General features: G+C 51.9%; 1 protein-coding gene across 1 annotated transcript in view; it reads left to right on the top strand.

Moving 5' to 3' along the window:
* Window positions 1–608: 608 nt before the first annotated feature.
* The window catches only part of LOC308224686 (gamma-aminobutyric acid receptor subunit gamma-4), a gene marked incomplete at both ends in the record, with an annotated part of 31783 nt that continues 17482 nt past the window's right edge, over window positions 609–14909 (top strand). The window contains 3 exons of the mRNA XM_080624854.1: window positions 609–664; window positions 5993–6141; window positions 6335–6402. Of these exons, the coding sequence (XP_080480980.1) occupies window positions 609–664; window positions 5993–6141; window positions 6335–6402 (273 nt within the window). The remainder of the gene's footprint in view (window positions 665–5992; window positions 6142–6334; window positions 6403–14909) is intronic.

The following is a 14909-nucleotide window of genomic DNA, read 5'->3' as shown; positions in this document are numbered from 1 at the left end:
CCGGCTTTTTCTTGCGGGACAGCATCCCCAACAGGTGGGAAAGGACCCGCTCCCGGCTGCCTCTCCCTGTGCAGCTCAGCCCAGCGGGAGCTGACGCTTTGCATATTTTAACAATAATTACTCACTCTTTCCTTTTTTTTTTTTTTTTAAGGGAAAAACACCCACTGATGTGCATTAAAAAAAGCCACTATTAAGAGAAACCAAGCGCCTCGTTGCGCAGAGGGGGAGCGGGCGATGCTCGCTGACGGTGCCGGCTCCTCGGCAGCGGCGGATGCGCGGGTCTGACTCCGCCGTGCGGCCCCCGCCGCTGGCGCTCGGCCGTCGGGGGGGCGCGGGGGGAGCCGGCCCCTGCGCGGGGCGGTAGGACCGTGCGCCGGCCCCTCCCCGCCGGTGAAGAGATGCCCAACTTTCCCCTTCCTCCCCGCCGGCGCGGAGCGGGGCTCGGAGCGCGGAGCCGGGCGGGCGGCGGCGGGGCTGGAGCGCGGCGCAGCGGGCAGCGGGGGGGTCCCGCCGCCGCCCCCCGCCCGGCCCCGCGCTGAGCCCCGCCGGGGCAGGAGAAGCGCGGCCGCCGCCGTCGCCTCCCCGGGGCCGGTCCTCGCCTCGCCGAGATGCCCGGGACGGTGCTGCTGCTCTGCCTGGCCCTCGGGCCGGTCCTGCGCGCCAGGTGAGACCCCCCCGGGGACAGGGAGGCCCCTTCCCGCCTCAGTTTACCCGTCGGAGCAATGGGGGGGGAGGGGGCTGGGGACATAGCATCGATCCTCACGCCCCCCTTATGCCGCCCCCCCCCCCCCCCCCCCCCGATTCAGCGGGGGTTTGGGCACCTCTGTGCCCCCAGCTGCTCCTTCCAGCCGGCCCCAGGGCAGGATCAGGTCTATTCGCGGCAGCACCTACTGCCTGCGTATCCTTTGCACCCCAGGTCCCCTTCTCCGCATGCCGGGAATCAAGAGGACATCCCGTTTTCCACCCCGCCATCACCTCTCTGGCTGAATCCTGCAGGGGGCTGAGCCCCTTCTGGCGGTGCCCAGAGCAGGACCAGAGGGAGCTAAGCACCTCCTGAGGGCTCCATCCATCACCGGGGCATTTCCACGCAGAGTCGGGATGGGTGTAAAGGAGCTTGCATCCTTTTCCCTGCACTCCATCCCCTAGCACCCCTGAAGACCCTGCAGGGTTCGCAGCCTGGCAGGAGGAGGGCAGCACGGGTTCCTGCCTCACTCTACAGGTTGGCCTCGGGTCCCAGCTCCGGGTGCTGGCGGGATCCCGATGCCAGCCCGATGCCACCAGCGGAGCGTGGGGCAGGCAGGTGACAGCTCGCTCCCAGGGCCCGCAGTGCTTCCCTGTAAACAGCAATGAAAGGCCCCACGCGCAAGGGGGTTTTCAAGTTTCTTTTTCCCAGTTTTATTTTTACAATTCCCATCCCCACTGGTGAGTTTAAATGGCTAGGTGGGGAAAGAACATGCTGTCAGCAGATTGTTCCCCCCAGGGCTTGGGGGGGAGAGGGATTTTACTGGTTGAAGCTAATTGGCAGAATAAGCTGCCTTAAAGCCGATCAAATCCCATTACAAATGCAGTCAGGGACAGGGAGCATGAATCCTGCTTCCAACAGTCTGCTCTGCCAAGGCTTCCCGACCTCAGATGTGGGCAGAATGTCCATCCTTGCATGTCCATCTGGGTCTTGGCCTTCCCGGGGTTGAGGCAGCAAGAGCTGCCCCACGGTTTGTGCCCTGACACCCAATGTGCTGGTGCTGGGGGGCATTAAGCACCTAGAGACGGGGGTATGTGGTGGTCCCTGTTCCTGTGTCCTACCATCCCTGCAGCACACTGAGCACTGCGTTAGGAGAGGGTGAGTGGTAAGCTGCAAGATCACACGGAGGAGCTGTTAAGTCATGTATTCACATGCCCTTGAGCAGGGAGGTTTACTCCATGCCTGGCCCGGCTTCCCTTCTGCCCAGTCCCTTGTGTGTAGCTCTTCCCTGAGACCCACTTTGCCAGAGTCTGTGCATGCTGGGAGAGGTTGATGAAGCAGGAGAACAAGCCTGTGGGAGAAGAAGGAGAAAAGGAGCAAGTTATATCAGTCTTACTCTGCAGTCACTGCATTCTTCCTGGCTATAGCTTCAGGGAGTGAATCTTACCTGCCCTGTACTTAATGGTGGGTGCTGGGGTGAGGAGCCCGGTTCAGATGCTGCATATGTGTGTGAGCTCTTCTCCCACCCAGCACAAGCTGCAAGACCCATTCCCTGGTGCTGGAGTGGGCTGGATGCTTTGTGCCGGGTGACTCAGTGTCCCTGGACGGTCCCCCTACCACAGAACCAGGTTACCAGCATTTCCAGGGCACTGCCTCGGCTGGGACCAAGGCACTTAAGTGAGCCCTGAAGGCAGGATCCCTGCACAGCATCACACCACCAGAAAGCTGGGCTTGATAGATGGTTGAAAATGTGCAGGCTTGACCACTGGGGCTTCATGGAGCATGCTGTGAAAGGAGAGGTGCAAGAACATGTGAAATAGGTAGGGTACAGATTAGTGAGCCCCCATCCTTAAATCCTCTACCCGCTTCTAATTTAGAGTTATTTGCCTGAACATCCCTGTGCCTACCACCCTTGGAGCCATTGGGATGGACGGCTGGAAGGACACGTTAGCATGTGGTAATGGGACTGACCAGTGCTTTTCAACCATGGAAATGTTTTTCTTGCATTTTGTTGCTGTCTGTTCCTCCGGGGCAGGACAGGCTTTGAGCTGTGTTTGCAGAGGGGCTGGGCAATCACAGCCCAGTATCTGCATCCCTGGTATTTACCATTAACTTACTGGTCTCAGACTTCATTAATGCACCAGCTTGCAAGTAGTAGTGGGTATGCGTCTTGGTTAGGTATGTCTGAGTGGGCTCATGTCAAATGTTGTTCTTCCCCTCTTCCTGCCAAGGGAAACCAGTCAGACAGCCAGTGCACTGAGGGGATGGAGCCAGCCACCGGCTCTTCAGGTGGCTTTAACTTTGACCATCAGTGTGCTTGGAAACCTCAGCAAGAGGTTTGCTGGAGCAAAGCAGAATGGGGGAGGCGAGGCAGGCACTGTCCTGCTGTAATGCCAAGGGTTGCCCAAGGAGGGTTGTCCAACCTCATCCGTTCATGTGAGCGCATCTGAAAGGACACCTCCCTGCTGTGCAGGCCTCCTGCTCTGGGCACCAGCAGGAGCTGCCACAGCCCTGACCATGTGTGTCAGAGCAGGGGATTCCCCACTATGTCCCATCTCTGTCCTGCCTACCCCATGCCTATAGCTTCATCCCAGCCCCACGGCTGAGCAGGAGGGGATGTTGAAGGTGTGAGGTGGATGTTCTGACATTTCAGCAGTGGAGGTGAGGAGACGTGGGTCTGCCTTTCCTCCTGGCTGCATGGAGACATATGAGAACTGGCTGTTCCCTGTCACTGAGCCAGTCACTTTGTGACAGGAGACAATGCTGCCGGGCCAGCAAGTGTTCAGAGCACGCTGGGATCACTGCAGGTTTGCGCTGTGACATTTCCATTAGCAGCTGTGGGGGGACACGCACATGTCACCTTAATTCCTCTCCTCTGCAATAGCTCTTTGACTCTTCCCTTCTTGAAGTGGGGCCACTGGAAAGAGAGACTGGGGAGGAGGCAGAATCTCACATAGAGTGGCCTAAGAGTCACACTCCCGACCAGCAAGAGCTGATGTGCGGCTGTGTGAGCACAGACACCCAGCAAAAGCATGTTTTCTCCAGGAAAAGCTGGCTTGCTTATGCTAAGATGGCTTAGTATGGTTTAGTAGCCCAGGATTAGCTGCATTAGCAAAAAGCATATTTTTGGTAGTGTCACAGCATCTGTAGCAGGGATGTGACTCTCTGGAAATGCTACTCCAAGCCTTAGGGTGTTAATCAGTGACACTAAATGGGGTGAAGACAGAAGCCCAAGGTCAGAGTAACCAGCCTGGGTTTGTTCATCCCCACAGTGCGGTTTTGGACTCTCCTGTGGTCTTAGGGCTTGGAGTAACTGGGTTTTTGGGCAGGGAGACATGAGGAGCTCAGTGCCAGCAAGTGACCTGTCTTGGGCTGGCTTCAAGTAGGGTCAAGAGAACACTGAGACAAGGTTTCCATGTAGCCGTTCCTACTCTTGATAGAGGCATCTGCATCACCCCAAGCACCGGCAGCAAAGGGAAGCAGTTAGGACTGCTTCCCCTGCCCCAAGCTGGGCTGTGGGCACAGACACAGGTTTGCACCCCACAGGAGCGGGACCAGCCCCAGATTGCATCTCTGGGAGGGTGCAGCAGTGGTCCTCTGTGCCTCCTGCTGCTGCTGCTGGATGCCATGGAGCCATCAGCTCGGCTGCATTCCGAAGACATGAACACAGCACACAGCCAGGCGAGCCCGCACTGCCACGGCTCACATAGGGAAGCGCATCCTGACAGTGTTGCTAAGACTCCTTAAGCACCGTTAGAAAGTGCAGCGCAATCAGACGGGAAACAACAAGCTGATGTACCAGTACCTAATGTGCAGCGGCAGGCAGGCAGCTGCACGCAGCACAGCCCTTGTCGGGGTCACAGCCCAGCACCTCAAAGCTGGGGAGATGCAAAGAGTTTTAAAGTGGTTGTGAAAGCAAGTTTGAGCAGGGGTTTTCAAACAGAAGCACCTCATAAATTGGCTGCAATGTGTCAATTTAATGCTCTTTTTCCCCCTTCAAGTACCTTTCTCAGGCTTTGCATCCCCAGGCGCTGAAGGGAGTTGTGTATCCATGGTGCCTCATTGCACCTTGGAGCTGCGAGGCTCCAGCTGGGAAGTGTCAACACAATGGAAGCTCCTGCTGTGAGACCCTTTCTGGTGCTGGAGCGGGGGGACACGCTGACATGGCAGACAGCGAGGGGGGTGTCCTGGGTTTGGGAATGCTCAGCATTCTCTCCTATGTATGGCTGTGTCATTGTGGGGACAAGCTCATGAATGAGCTGCCCAGAGCAGCAGCAGGTGGTTAGAATTCCCCCTCATGACCATGTGGACCTAATTTAATTAGAGGGTTTCTTCATCAGGCGCTGTAGTGATAGGAGAAGGGGTGATGGGTTTAAACTGAAACAGAGGAAGTTAAGGTTAGATATAAGGAAGAAGTTCTGTACTGCGAGGGTAATGAGGTGCTGGTACAGGTTGCCTAAAGAAGTGATAAATGCTCCATCCCTGGCAGTTTTCAAGGCCAGGTTGGATGGAGTTTTGAGTAACAGGGTTTAGTGTGAGGTGTCCCTGCCCATGGCAGGGGGTTGGAACTGGATAGCTGTAAGATCCTTTCCAACCCAAACCATTCTGTGATTCTAAAAACTCCTTTAGGAGAAGGGAAGGGTGCAAAAGGTTTAGAGAGGGCAGATGTGAAAGGCAGTGGGAGAAGCTGTTGCTAAGTGGTTCAAAGGAGGATGCAAGCTTTCCTTGCCTGGGTTGGAACGAGAAGATCAGGAAGGTGGAGCACCTTTAAATGGGAGCTCAGGATAAATTAAAGGCTGGGGAGGAAGGGTTGGTGGGTACAGGGAATGGGTTGCGGCAGGTCTTGGCCTGAGGGCAGAGGAGTTTGCATAAGGCTTTAATTTCCAAGGATATGTGCTGAGCAGATGGCTGGTTTCCTGGCAAACCAGACATGCATGCTGCATGCTTAGTGGTTTTAGGACCTCTTTTCTCTGAAGTGCTTTTGTTGTAAGTGCATTGCACCCCCAAAATGCTGTTTGGTCACCATTGTCTTCATCAGAGGTGCAGGCAGAGCAGCTGAGGTATTTGGTGTTAGCAGGCAGCTCCAGGAGCAGGAGCTGCTGGCAGCAGGGTCCAGGCAAAGGTCCCAGGTGAGTTGTGTCTTCTTATCAGTATGGCTGAGAGGATCCCCCGAGGTCCTTATGTTCTGCATTCTAGCAGTGCTGCATCCTCCTCCTTTAGTGTCTCTCAAACCCAGCTGTGCCCCTACTCCCACAGAGCACTGAAGAGCTGCAACAGTGATGTTCTCTCTCCTTTGTGTCTCTGCTTCAGGTGTGAGAGCACAGAGGAATATGATTATGATTACCTCAGCATCAATAAAACCTGGGTCCTCACCCCCAAGGCACAGGAGACTGATGCCACGCAGATCCTCAACTCGCTGCTGAAGAACTATGACAACAAGCTGAGGCCTGACATTGGCAGTAAGTGTCCCCTGAAGGTCCCTCTGGTGACCTGGCCTGGCTGTGTCTTGTGTTTTCCATGCTTTTGTGGCTGCTGTAGTTGGGATTTTTGGTGGGATGAAGCCACGCTGATCCCAGATGCTCCCTTGGTCCTCAGCCCTTCACAAATAATCTCAGCCGCAGCTCACCATTACCTGTTTCATTTTGTTCACAGTCAAGCCCACGTTTATCGATGTGGATATCTACGTGAACAGCATCGGACCGGTGTCTGTCATCCAGATGGTGAGTGGGGCCGTTGCTGCATGGTCGCGGTATCACCACAGCTGGGAGGGCGGGATGTAGCTGGCCTGGCGCTGTTGGCAGGTTGTGTTGTACTGGCTGGACATGGTGTGAAGGTGATGTTGTCATGAGAAGAGGTGGAGTTGTTTCCCTTCCCTTGGGAAGAGGTGCTCTGACCTGCTGAGAAATGGAGCTACAAAGGTTTGACAGCCATCCCTGTTAGGAGCAAAGGCCTTGAAGTGCTCAGCAACATTACCGTACTCATGAGCTCAGGAAGAAGGATAATGATGCTCTGTGGTCCCCACTGGCAAAGTGTGGACAGAACCTCTCCTGCTTGGGAAGTGCGTGGGCACCCGGATGCCTGGGGCAAGTTGCACTACCTTGGGTGAGCCAGTGTGGTGGTGGCTGGGAAGGGGAGCAGCGCTTCCCAGGAGGACTGAAATAGGTACCTGGAGATGGTTTCCATGGCAATGGTCTGATGGTGTGAAGCTTGGATGCCCAGGCCTGGCCTGCAGTGCTGGGGAGCAGCACACAGGGTGCCTCAGGTCTCACAGCTCTTCTCCAGCACACAGCACCTTAGATTGATGTCACCATGACTGTGACAGTTTTTACTTATGGCTTGGGACCCCATGGCATTGGGAGCTGCAGAAACACTTGGTCTGAAGAGCTCCCAGGCCATGCACTGAAAAGCAACTGTTGATTATTTTATTCACACAATATTTATGATGCTACTCACAGGAAACTTACATTATTATTTCCCTGTGAAGTCGTTTTCAAACAAACATGATTGCTTTTAGAAGACTTCTTTGGCCCACTGGGCAGTGGGGTGGAGAGGACAGGAGAGGTACAGCCAGGACAATTTAGCTTTTCTTTTCTGTCAGTGCAAAGCAGAGCAGAAACGAAACCAGCCCCCTGGAAAAGGAAGTTCTCAGGATGGGCACATTATTTTTCGTTTCCTAAGTAGAAAATTTCCACTGAGCAAAGCCCTCTGGGTATGGAGGTGTTGTAGGTGCAGGACCTCTTCTGCTCCAGGGAGCCTTTTGAAGCAGCCCTTCTGACCAGCCACGTCTGAGCATGTGCCTCTGAGGAGCATGTACATCTGAGCAGCATGTGCTCATAAGCCACCAGATGGGTACCTGGCTGGGTGCACAATGAGAAACCATCAGGAGGCCCAGCACGAATGGCCTCAACCACAGCCCAAGCCGTGTGGATATCATCCCTGGTTGTCAGCAGATACCACAAGCTCTTTCCATCCCCTCTGGGTGTGTGGACACAAAGCCACAGCAACGTAAGAGCAGCAGTGCAGGGGGAAGGGTGCAGGATGTACCCACGTCCCTGGCCATTGCTGTGCCTGGAGGTAGAGCATAAGAGTTTTGTTATAGGTGGCTGTCCTGTCTGCTCTGCACTGACCAAGCAAACCATGCAAAACCACAGTGTACATCCTCGTTCCTTCTTTTTCCCTCTCATCCACTTACTTTTCCCCTTCCTACCCCTGCTGGAAGTTCTGCTCTCCTCCCTGTTGCAGGATCACATGTACTAGCAATAGAGTGTCTTATAAAATCCATTCTTGCATCCAGAGTTCATCTCCTGCTAAAAGGAGATACCAGGCACTGCTACTAGTCTGGTTTCCTAAGAAACATATCTTACGCCGTGGTGATGGATACATCCATCCCAATCTCCCAGGTTTTTAGATCTACCAAGCTAATACAAGCTATATATGGCTGCAGGTATAGGAGCTTCAGGCATACTCAGCTTTTCAGTGTTACTGTGCAAAGAGGATGCAGGGCAGTAACAACAGCCATCCCCAGCAAGGAGAAGAGCTGTTGTGTGAACTCAACACTTACGAGACATCAGAGAATCCTGGGAGAGTGCTGCTCAAGGCATTCCTGACTGTTCCTAGAGCAGCTCAGCCCATGTGGTTGGATCTTTCTAAGCATCAGCAGAAGTTTCACACTTCATGAAGTGGGGCTCCACAACTGCACAGGATCCCAAGGGCTCCCAGTGCTCTTAAAGCAAGCCAGGCATGTGAAGGCAGGACTGGCAATTGGAATTGCCTATATCTGCTGAGGAAGCTGCTGCCACAGGGCTAATCTGCACATCTGCAGCCTCCCCACGTGAGGAAGGGATTGCCATTCGTGGGGAATGGCATGGTGAGGAGCTGCTCAGGTAGGGGGGGAAACCACTTGGTGTAGAGACAGTTAAGGGACTTTATGGCATCATTCATAACTGGCTGCACTGTCTCTCTGAAATGCCCAGATGCTACTGGCTGCATCCCAACAGTCACTAGTGATCTGAAGACACCTCTATATGACTCTCCAAGTAGATTCTCTATGGACACTTCTCCTCTTCTTCCCTTCCCTACCTTACCACTCCTTGGGCAACTTCCTAAACTTGAATCTGTGATGCCCTTAGTCTTTAAAACCTTTCTCCCTGAGATGCTGGGCTGATACTATAAGTACTGAGGACAACTACACCCAGGTCTTGTAGCCTTGGATGGCAGCTTTCTGCCATCTGTACTCTGAATACCTCCCCCTGCTCATGAAAGAGGCTGCATCTTGCTATAGTGTCTCCTGAAGCAAGAGAAAGGGGCTGTGGCAACACTGTCATGGTGTCACCTCTAGATTTGTCTGCTTCACCCACTTGTTTTGTGTTTATTTGCTTTTCCATGCTGATACAATGAATTAACTCATTCTGTGGGTTGTGCCAGCTGCTGGCAGGCTGGCATCAAACCTAAGGTACAGGTTGTCTGCTGGGGATGTCATTCCCATTTTGCCTCTTTTTATGTAGCTTCTTCCAATCTGAAGAAGCTCTGCCTTCTCTCAGCTATCGGGCCCATCCCACATGCCTGATCTTTCTTTATTCCCATATGCATCCTGAGGAAATGGACCTATCTGAGGGAAGGAACCAGCTAGATCTCTCCTGAGCCCATGGTGAAATTTCTCTCTGCCACAGATAGAGAGGCTCATGTAGGCTGGAAGCTCGCTGGAGGGGAAATGTCCCACTGATCTCTTTTAGGTGCATTATGATGATAGCATCTTATGTAGATATTTCTCTTTCACATAGCCAGGATATGTAGAAGATAAAATCCTAGTTCTGCTTTTAAATACAGCAGCATTACTGCATCTATCAGCTTGGACCAGCATGGTCTGTGTAATCTGAAGCGGAGGTCTATAGCATGGGCTGACATGCTGGTGGCTGTAACTTAAGCAATGTAGTTTGAATGCTGGTGTCCTGTGATCTTCTGCTCACTCCTCAAATGGTTAACTACTCACCACACCACTGCCTTCAGCCTGCTGATGCTCTGTCAGGGATTGGAAGTTGGCCCTGCATAGCCACTGCTCAACCTCCAAATGATAAATCACGTCAGGATACAAAACTGATTCCAGTCCTTAAAAATGAATAGGTGATTTGAAAATGTCCTGTGACGGGTGTGAATTCAGCATCCCCTCATCAATCATCTGTCACAAATAACATGAACATTCAGGAGCTGAAAGAAGGCAGGCAAGTTTGAAGGGGGGAGAAATGTAAAGTGATTTCCCGTATCATTTGTAGACCAGAATGGCAGTCTTGTTCTCCATTAAGGTAGCTGAGCAAATTTACGTTCTCTTCTCCCTGGGGAAAGGACCTCCTGTGCTCTGCCAGTCAAAATGTGGCAGTAACCAGAAATGAAGCTAGGAGATAGGTAAATGATAGGGAGTGGGATGGGGCTTGGTTGAAAGAGGATGGGCTGAGAGGGAAACAGTGCAGAGAAGTGGGACCATCAGGTCTGACAGCTGTTTGCTCCTGATGCTGCATGGGCTCAGAGTCCCTCCCTATCATCATGAACCTGTTATCTTTGGGTGGGATTGGGACACTTGGTGCTTCTCAAGCTGGTGGGAAGCTCTGTTTACACCATCAGGGAAAGGATGTGCTTGGCCATGAGCCCTTCCAGAGCCGCCTGCTGCTTCTGGGTGCCAGCCAGCAGCACCTCAAGCCAAATGACTTATCACCCACAGCACCGCAGCTTTCCAAGCTGTGTCACAGATCTGGATGCCCAATTAGATTCCCATTAACATACTGTTTAGGTGCCCTTGGTTTATCACTGAGCTGAGCCTGCTGCAATGAACCACCTTGGTTCTCTTGTCGTGTCTGTGGGGAGGGCTGTGGCAGCAGGGACCCACTGAGGAGACTTTGGGTTCACATTTTTTTGCTGACTGGCTCTTTGCTGGAGGAATTTCCTCCTAGTTTTGTTTTGTAATGGCTTTATTGCTATAGATTATAGTGTTAACGGGTGTCAAGGGCACCTAGAGTTCTGGGTCACCTTCCTTTAGGGATGCTTAACTCTCAGGAAATGATGGCAGCTACTGGGGCTGAGTGTCTTTCACTCCTGTGGATGTCCATGAAGTGACCATGAGAGCCAGCATGGATGGGAGTGGAAAAAGTGCTTCTGTTCTGAGCTCAGAGATAGAGCCAGTCCTGCCCAGAGATTCCTCCTTGAGGTCAGAGCTGAATGTCCTTTTCTTCCTTTCGTGCACCAAGCCAAGCGTGAGGCTTGAGGAGTTTAACACCGAGAATGTAGCCCAAACACTATGGTAGCCTCCTGACCAAACTGAATGGAGACACGCCATTATCCAGGGACCTGCTGCCTTACCTGCTTCAGCTGTCTGGGGTCAGAGGCAGTGTAGTCAGGGTCAGTTTAGGTACTGGAGACTCCTCTCTTTGGTATATGTGAGGTTAACACCTTGTGTGCCAAATCCTGTAGCATAACTCAATGATAGCTCTTTTGCTGGGATTGTGCATCACCCCAACCCCATTCCTTACAGGTGATGAAAATAGAAAGAGCAAAATTGGCCTCCATCATTCACCAGGGGCTCGATTCTGCTGCCTCTGAGGTGCAGTGATTTCCAGCAAGCAGGGCTAAGCTCCTACCCCCCTCATTGCAGCAAATTATTTTCTTATTTCTGGCTGTGAGCAGGGGACTGCAACCCCAAGAGGGTGATAGTCCAAATCCGTGTTGAATATTCCCCCCTCCCCTCTTTAGGAAGGAGATGCTGCACACAATTAAATTCATAATGCTGTGCCTGGCTGCATTAGTTACCATGCAACACGCTAACAAAATTGAGGATGAAGAACATATTTTGCCACGTCTGTAGTACTGCAGAGTAGATTGAATAGATTTACATGTGAGGTGCATTTGTGAAAACACTGTGAAAAAGGGGGAGGGAAGGAAAGGGGAAATGTTTATTCGTTATCAGCTGATGAATAATTAATTTACAAACGTTGTCTTGTTAAGTATAAATTAAATCCTCATTTGACACACTTTATAATTTAGAAGTATAAGCCCAGCATGAATGAAAAGAACTCCCCACTGACTGCTTTCATGTAAAACCCGAGGAGCCAGGGAGGGAGGTTTGCCTTTCAGAGTTAAAGCTGACAAGGGTGAGTGGAGAGCAAGGGAGCTGCTGTGGCAAAGCCAGCCTGGGGACCTGGGGCACTTCATCGTTGCTTTGGGGTGCTCTTTGTGCAGGGATGTCTTAGCGGGGCAGGGAGGCAGTGGCTGTGGGCACAACCCTCTTCCAAGGATTGCTTCCTCCCCACTCAGAGCTGCTGAACTGCAGCTCTTTAGGTAAAATCCCCGTCAATGTCCCGTTACCAGTGGGCAGCGAGCCGGCAGCTGCCTGTGAATGGCTGAGCTATCCCAGCAGCAGGGGCCAAGATCCCCAGGAGAGGAGCCAGGTTCCACTGAAGCTGTACAGGGCTGAGCCACCTTTGTGGAGAGCACAATTTGAGGCATCTCCACATGGAAGTGAAGCTGTATCCCGCATACTGGTGACTGTGCTTTGTTGGAAGGCATTAGTGTGGGAGTCACAGCGGGAAGCCTTGGGTTACAGCCGTGGTGTCCTGCTGCAAGGCTTGGGTTAATATCTTCGTTTCTTCTTAATAGATGGGGCAACCGAGACCGGTAATAATTGTCTGGCTCTGAGGAATACTTAAGTCCTGATTATACTTAGCTTTGGCTGCTTTGGAATAAGTAGGAAGGAAATGAAAGTGGCACATTTTTAAAAATGCTTGAATATGTTTCTCTGGAGCACAAGATAAGCCTATAGGTAAGGAAATTTGTTACCTTCCCCCCTCCCCTTCTTCCCCGATGATAGGCTCCAGCAGTTGCACAGCACTTCTCAACTGAAAGGACTTCAAAATGCTTCACAAATCATCTGTCTAGGAGGCAATGGCCCAGATGCACCCACTTCTAGGCTGCACTGCAATGCCTGAAGCACGCCACAAGTCTCTGCCAAGGACTGTGTGCTCTTCTTGGCCTGCCTGGTGTGCAGCAAGAGTTGGTCATCAGCATGAATCTAGTGAGGCTGCATAAGACACATGCTCTTGTAATGAGCTAGGTCGAGGTTTGGTCCCTGATAAAGATGTGTATCGCACAAATGTAAAGTGTTGGGAAATGGGTATTGCTCACTAAGGGCACCAGTGCTTTTTCTGGCCATTAGTTTCCATGCCTGAGTGATGGCTCAGCACTGCTGGAGCTGATGGTGCATGTATAATGTCTTCACAAATACTCATTTGCTTGGAGAGTGCTCCTATCTCCTGATTCCTTGATGTTCAAGGATCATTCCTGTGTGCCCAAGTGCTAGGAGAGAGCCTGTCCCTCACGTTGCTGCTCGTGTTGGCGTGACGGTGAGGTCGGGCACACGGCGAAGGGCAGTGCCTGTCCTGTAGCCATCATTTGTCATTGCCTTCAGAAACAAAATAAATCAGGAGGCCGCTGAGGAATAGCACCAGTCATCTGTGAGTTGTGGGACAAAGCACGAACCACAACGGAAGGTCTAACAAGATAAATGAGTTGCTCTCATCCTGACTGTATCCCAGGAGCTTCTGCAAGTTTTGGGGTCTGCTTCCAAACTGGGAAAGGGCTCATTTATTCACCATGAATAATTCAACCAGCTCATTTTATTATCCAGAACTTACACTAATCCCCTACAGATATTTTCTGTGTGTCATCCATGTTGGTATTTTATTTATAGGCTGTTTATTGTGCGGGAAACACGAGGAGCCTGTTATCGGTGCAGATGAACAAAACGCTGGGGTTTTGTCTTTAAAATTGGGAGCTACATAAAATATGAAAATCTGGACAGCAGCGTCCTGGGGAGAAAAGTGCTTTTCTTCAGAAGCATTTCTGGAGAGCAAAGCCCTAAAGTTAATGAACATCCATGCTCACAGCCTGACACTAAATGTGGCTGCATTCGGTCAGGTTTCTTATGCTACAGCATCAGTCCTGGCACACAGGTGCTCCACACAGCTTGGGCAGCCTCTGGCCCTCCAGCAACAGGGGACAAATCAACACTCATAATGAAGGAAGCAGCTCCTGTAGTTCCTTCACGGATCTGATTTCCGGCCTTCTGCTGGCGGGAATGGCTCAATCCCGCATTCATTTTGTGCCAGCCTTTGGAGAAAACTCCCATTTCTTCAGCCAGGCTGAATGCAGAGGGGTTGGTTTTTTGCCCTGAACCCTTGCAGGCGTGCTTACTGTCAGTGCTTCCCGAGGAGCTGATGTGCTCACCATGTCCAGCTTGAGAATGTTGTAACTCACCCTTGCCCACATAAAGCCTTTTCTAATGCAGATCGTGACCACAGCAACTATGCTTGGTCTCCCCTTCCAGAGGTGTGTGCCAGCAATTAGATTTCTGGTTGTTAATGGTCCATGATGACAGTTTCCCAGCGACCAGGAGTCCCTCCTTACTGGACCAGGCTGCAGGGACATTCCCTGCCTGGGCAGCCGAGGCAGCGAACAGCTCTCTCTTGGTTTGGTAGGAGCTTTGCCCTCTGGCAGGGCATTAAAAGAGGCTTTCCTGTGATGCACATGAATGGGTGGTGGGAATGCAACCTTGCCCATCACACACTGGTAGGGATGTGCCTGGGAGATGCAGGCTGAGGCTTGGAGCTGCAGTGTTCAGCTGCATCTTGTGCGGAAGAGCATGGATGCAGCCACATCCATCACAAGCACGCTAGCTCACGGAGTTGCTTTGTGGTCCTCAATGGTCCCACTCCTCCATAGAGAGGCATGTGTGCATGCACAGGGAAGGAAGCATGTGTTTGATTCAGATACTGATCTGTGCTCTGAACCTCATTAAATTGATTCTTCCAAGTCAAAGGGAAAGCACTATTGTGTCAGATTTGAAAGATATAGGCTCTGAGCTGTACCAATAGTTTTCACTTGACAGGCTGAATTATTCTTAAGGCAGAGTTGATTTATTTGAACCGAAGGCTTTAGATCTCTCCACAGGAGAGGTCTGGATATTTCAGGTGTGTGAGAGCCAAGTCAAAGAGCTGGTCAGTGGCCAGGGTTTCTGGTCTAGGATGAACAGACAGCATTGTAGAGGAGGGAGCCTCACTGTTCCCTCCCAGTTGAGACAAACAGCCAAAATTCTTCCACATTTCTGCAAGAAAATGGGTCTAGAGACAATCAAAATATTTATGTTTAGCATCATCAGATTGTTTTGATTTGCTTTTCATGCAGTGAT

The sequence above is a fragment of the Psittacula echo genome (assembly GCF_963264785.1).
Source record: "Psittacula echo genome assembly, chromosome: 8".
NCBI lineage: Eukaryota > Metazoa > Chordata > Aves > Psittaciformes > Psittacidae > Psittacula > Psittacula echo.
This window is presented reverse-complemented; position numbering and strand designations above follow the sequence as displayed.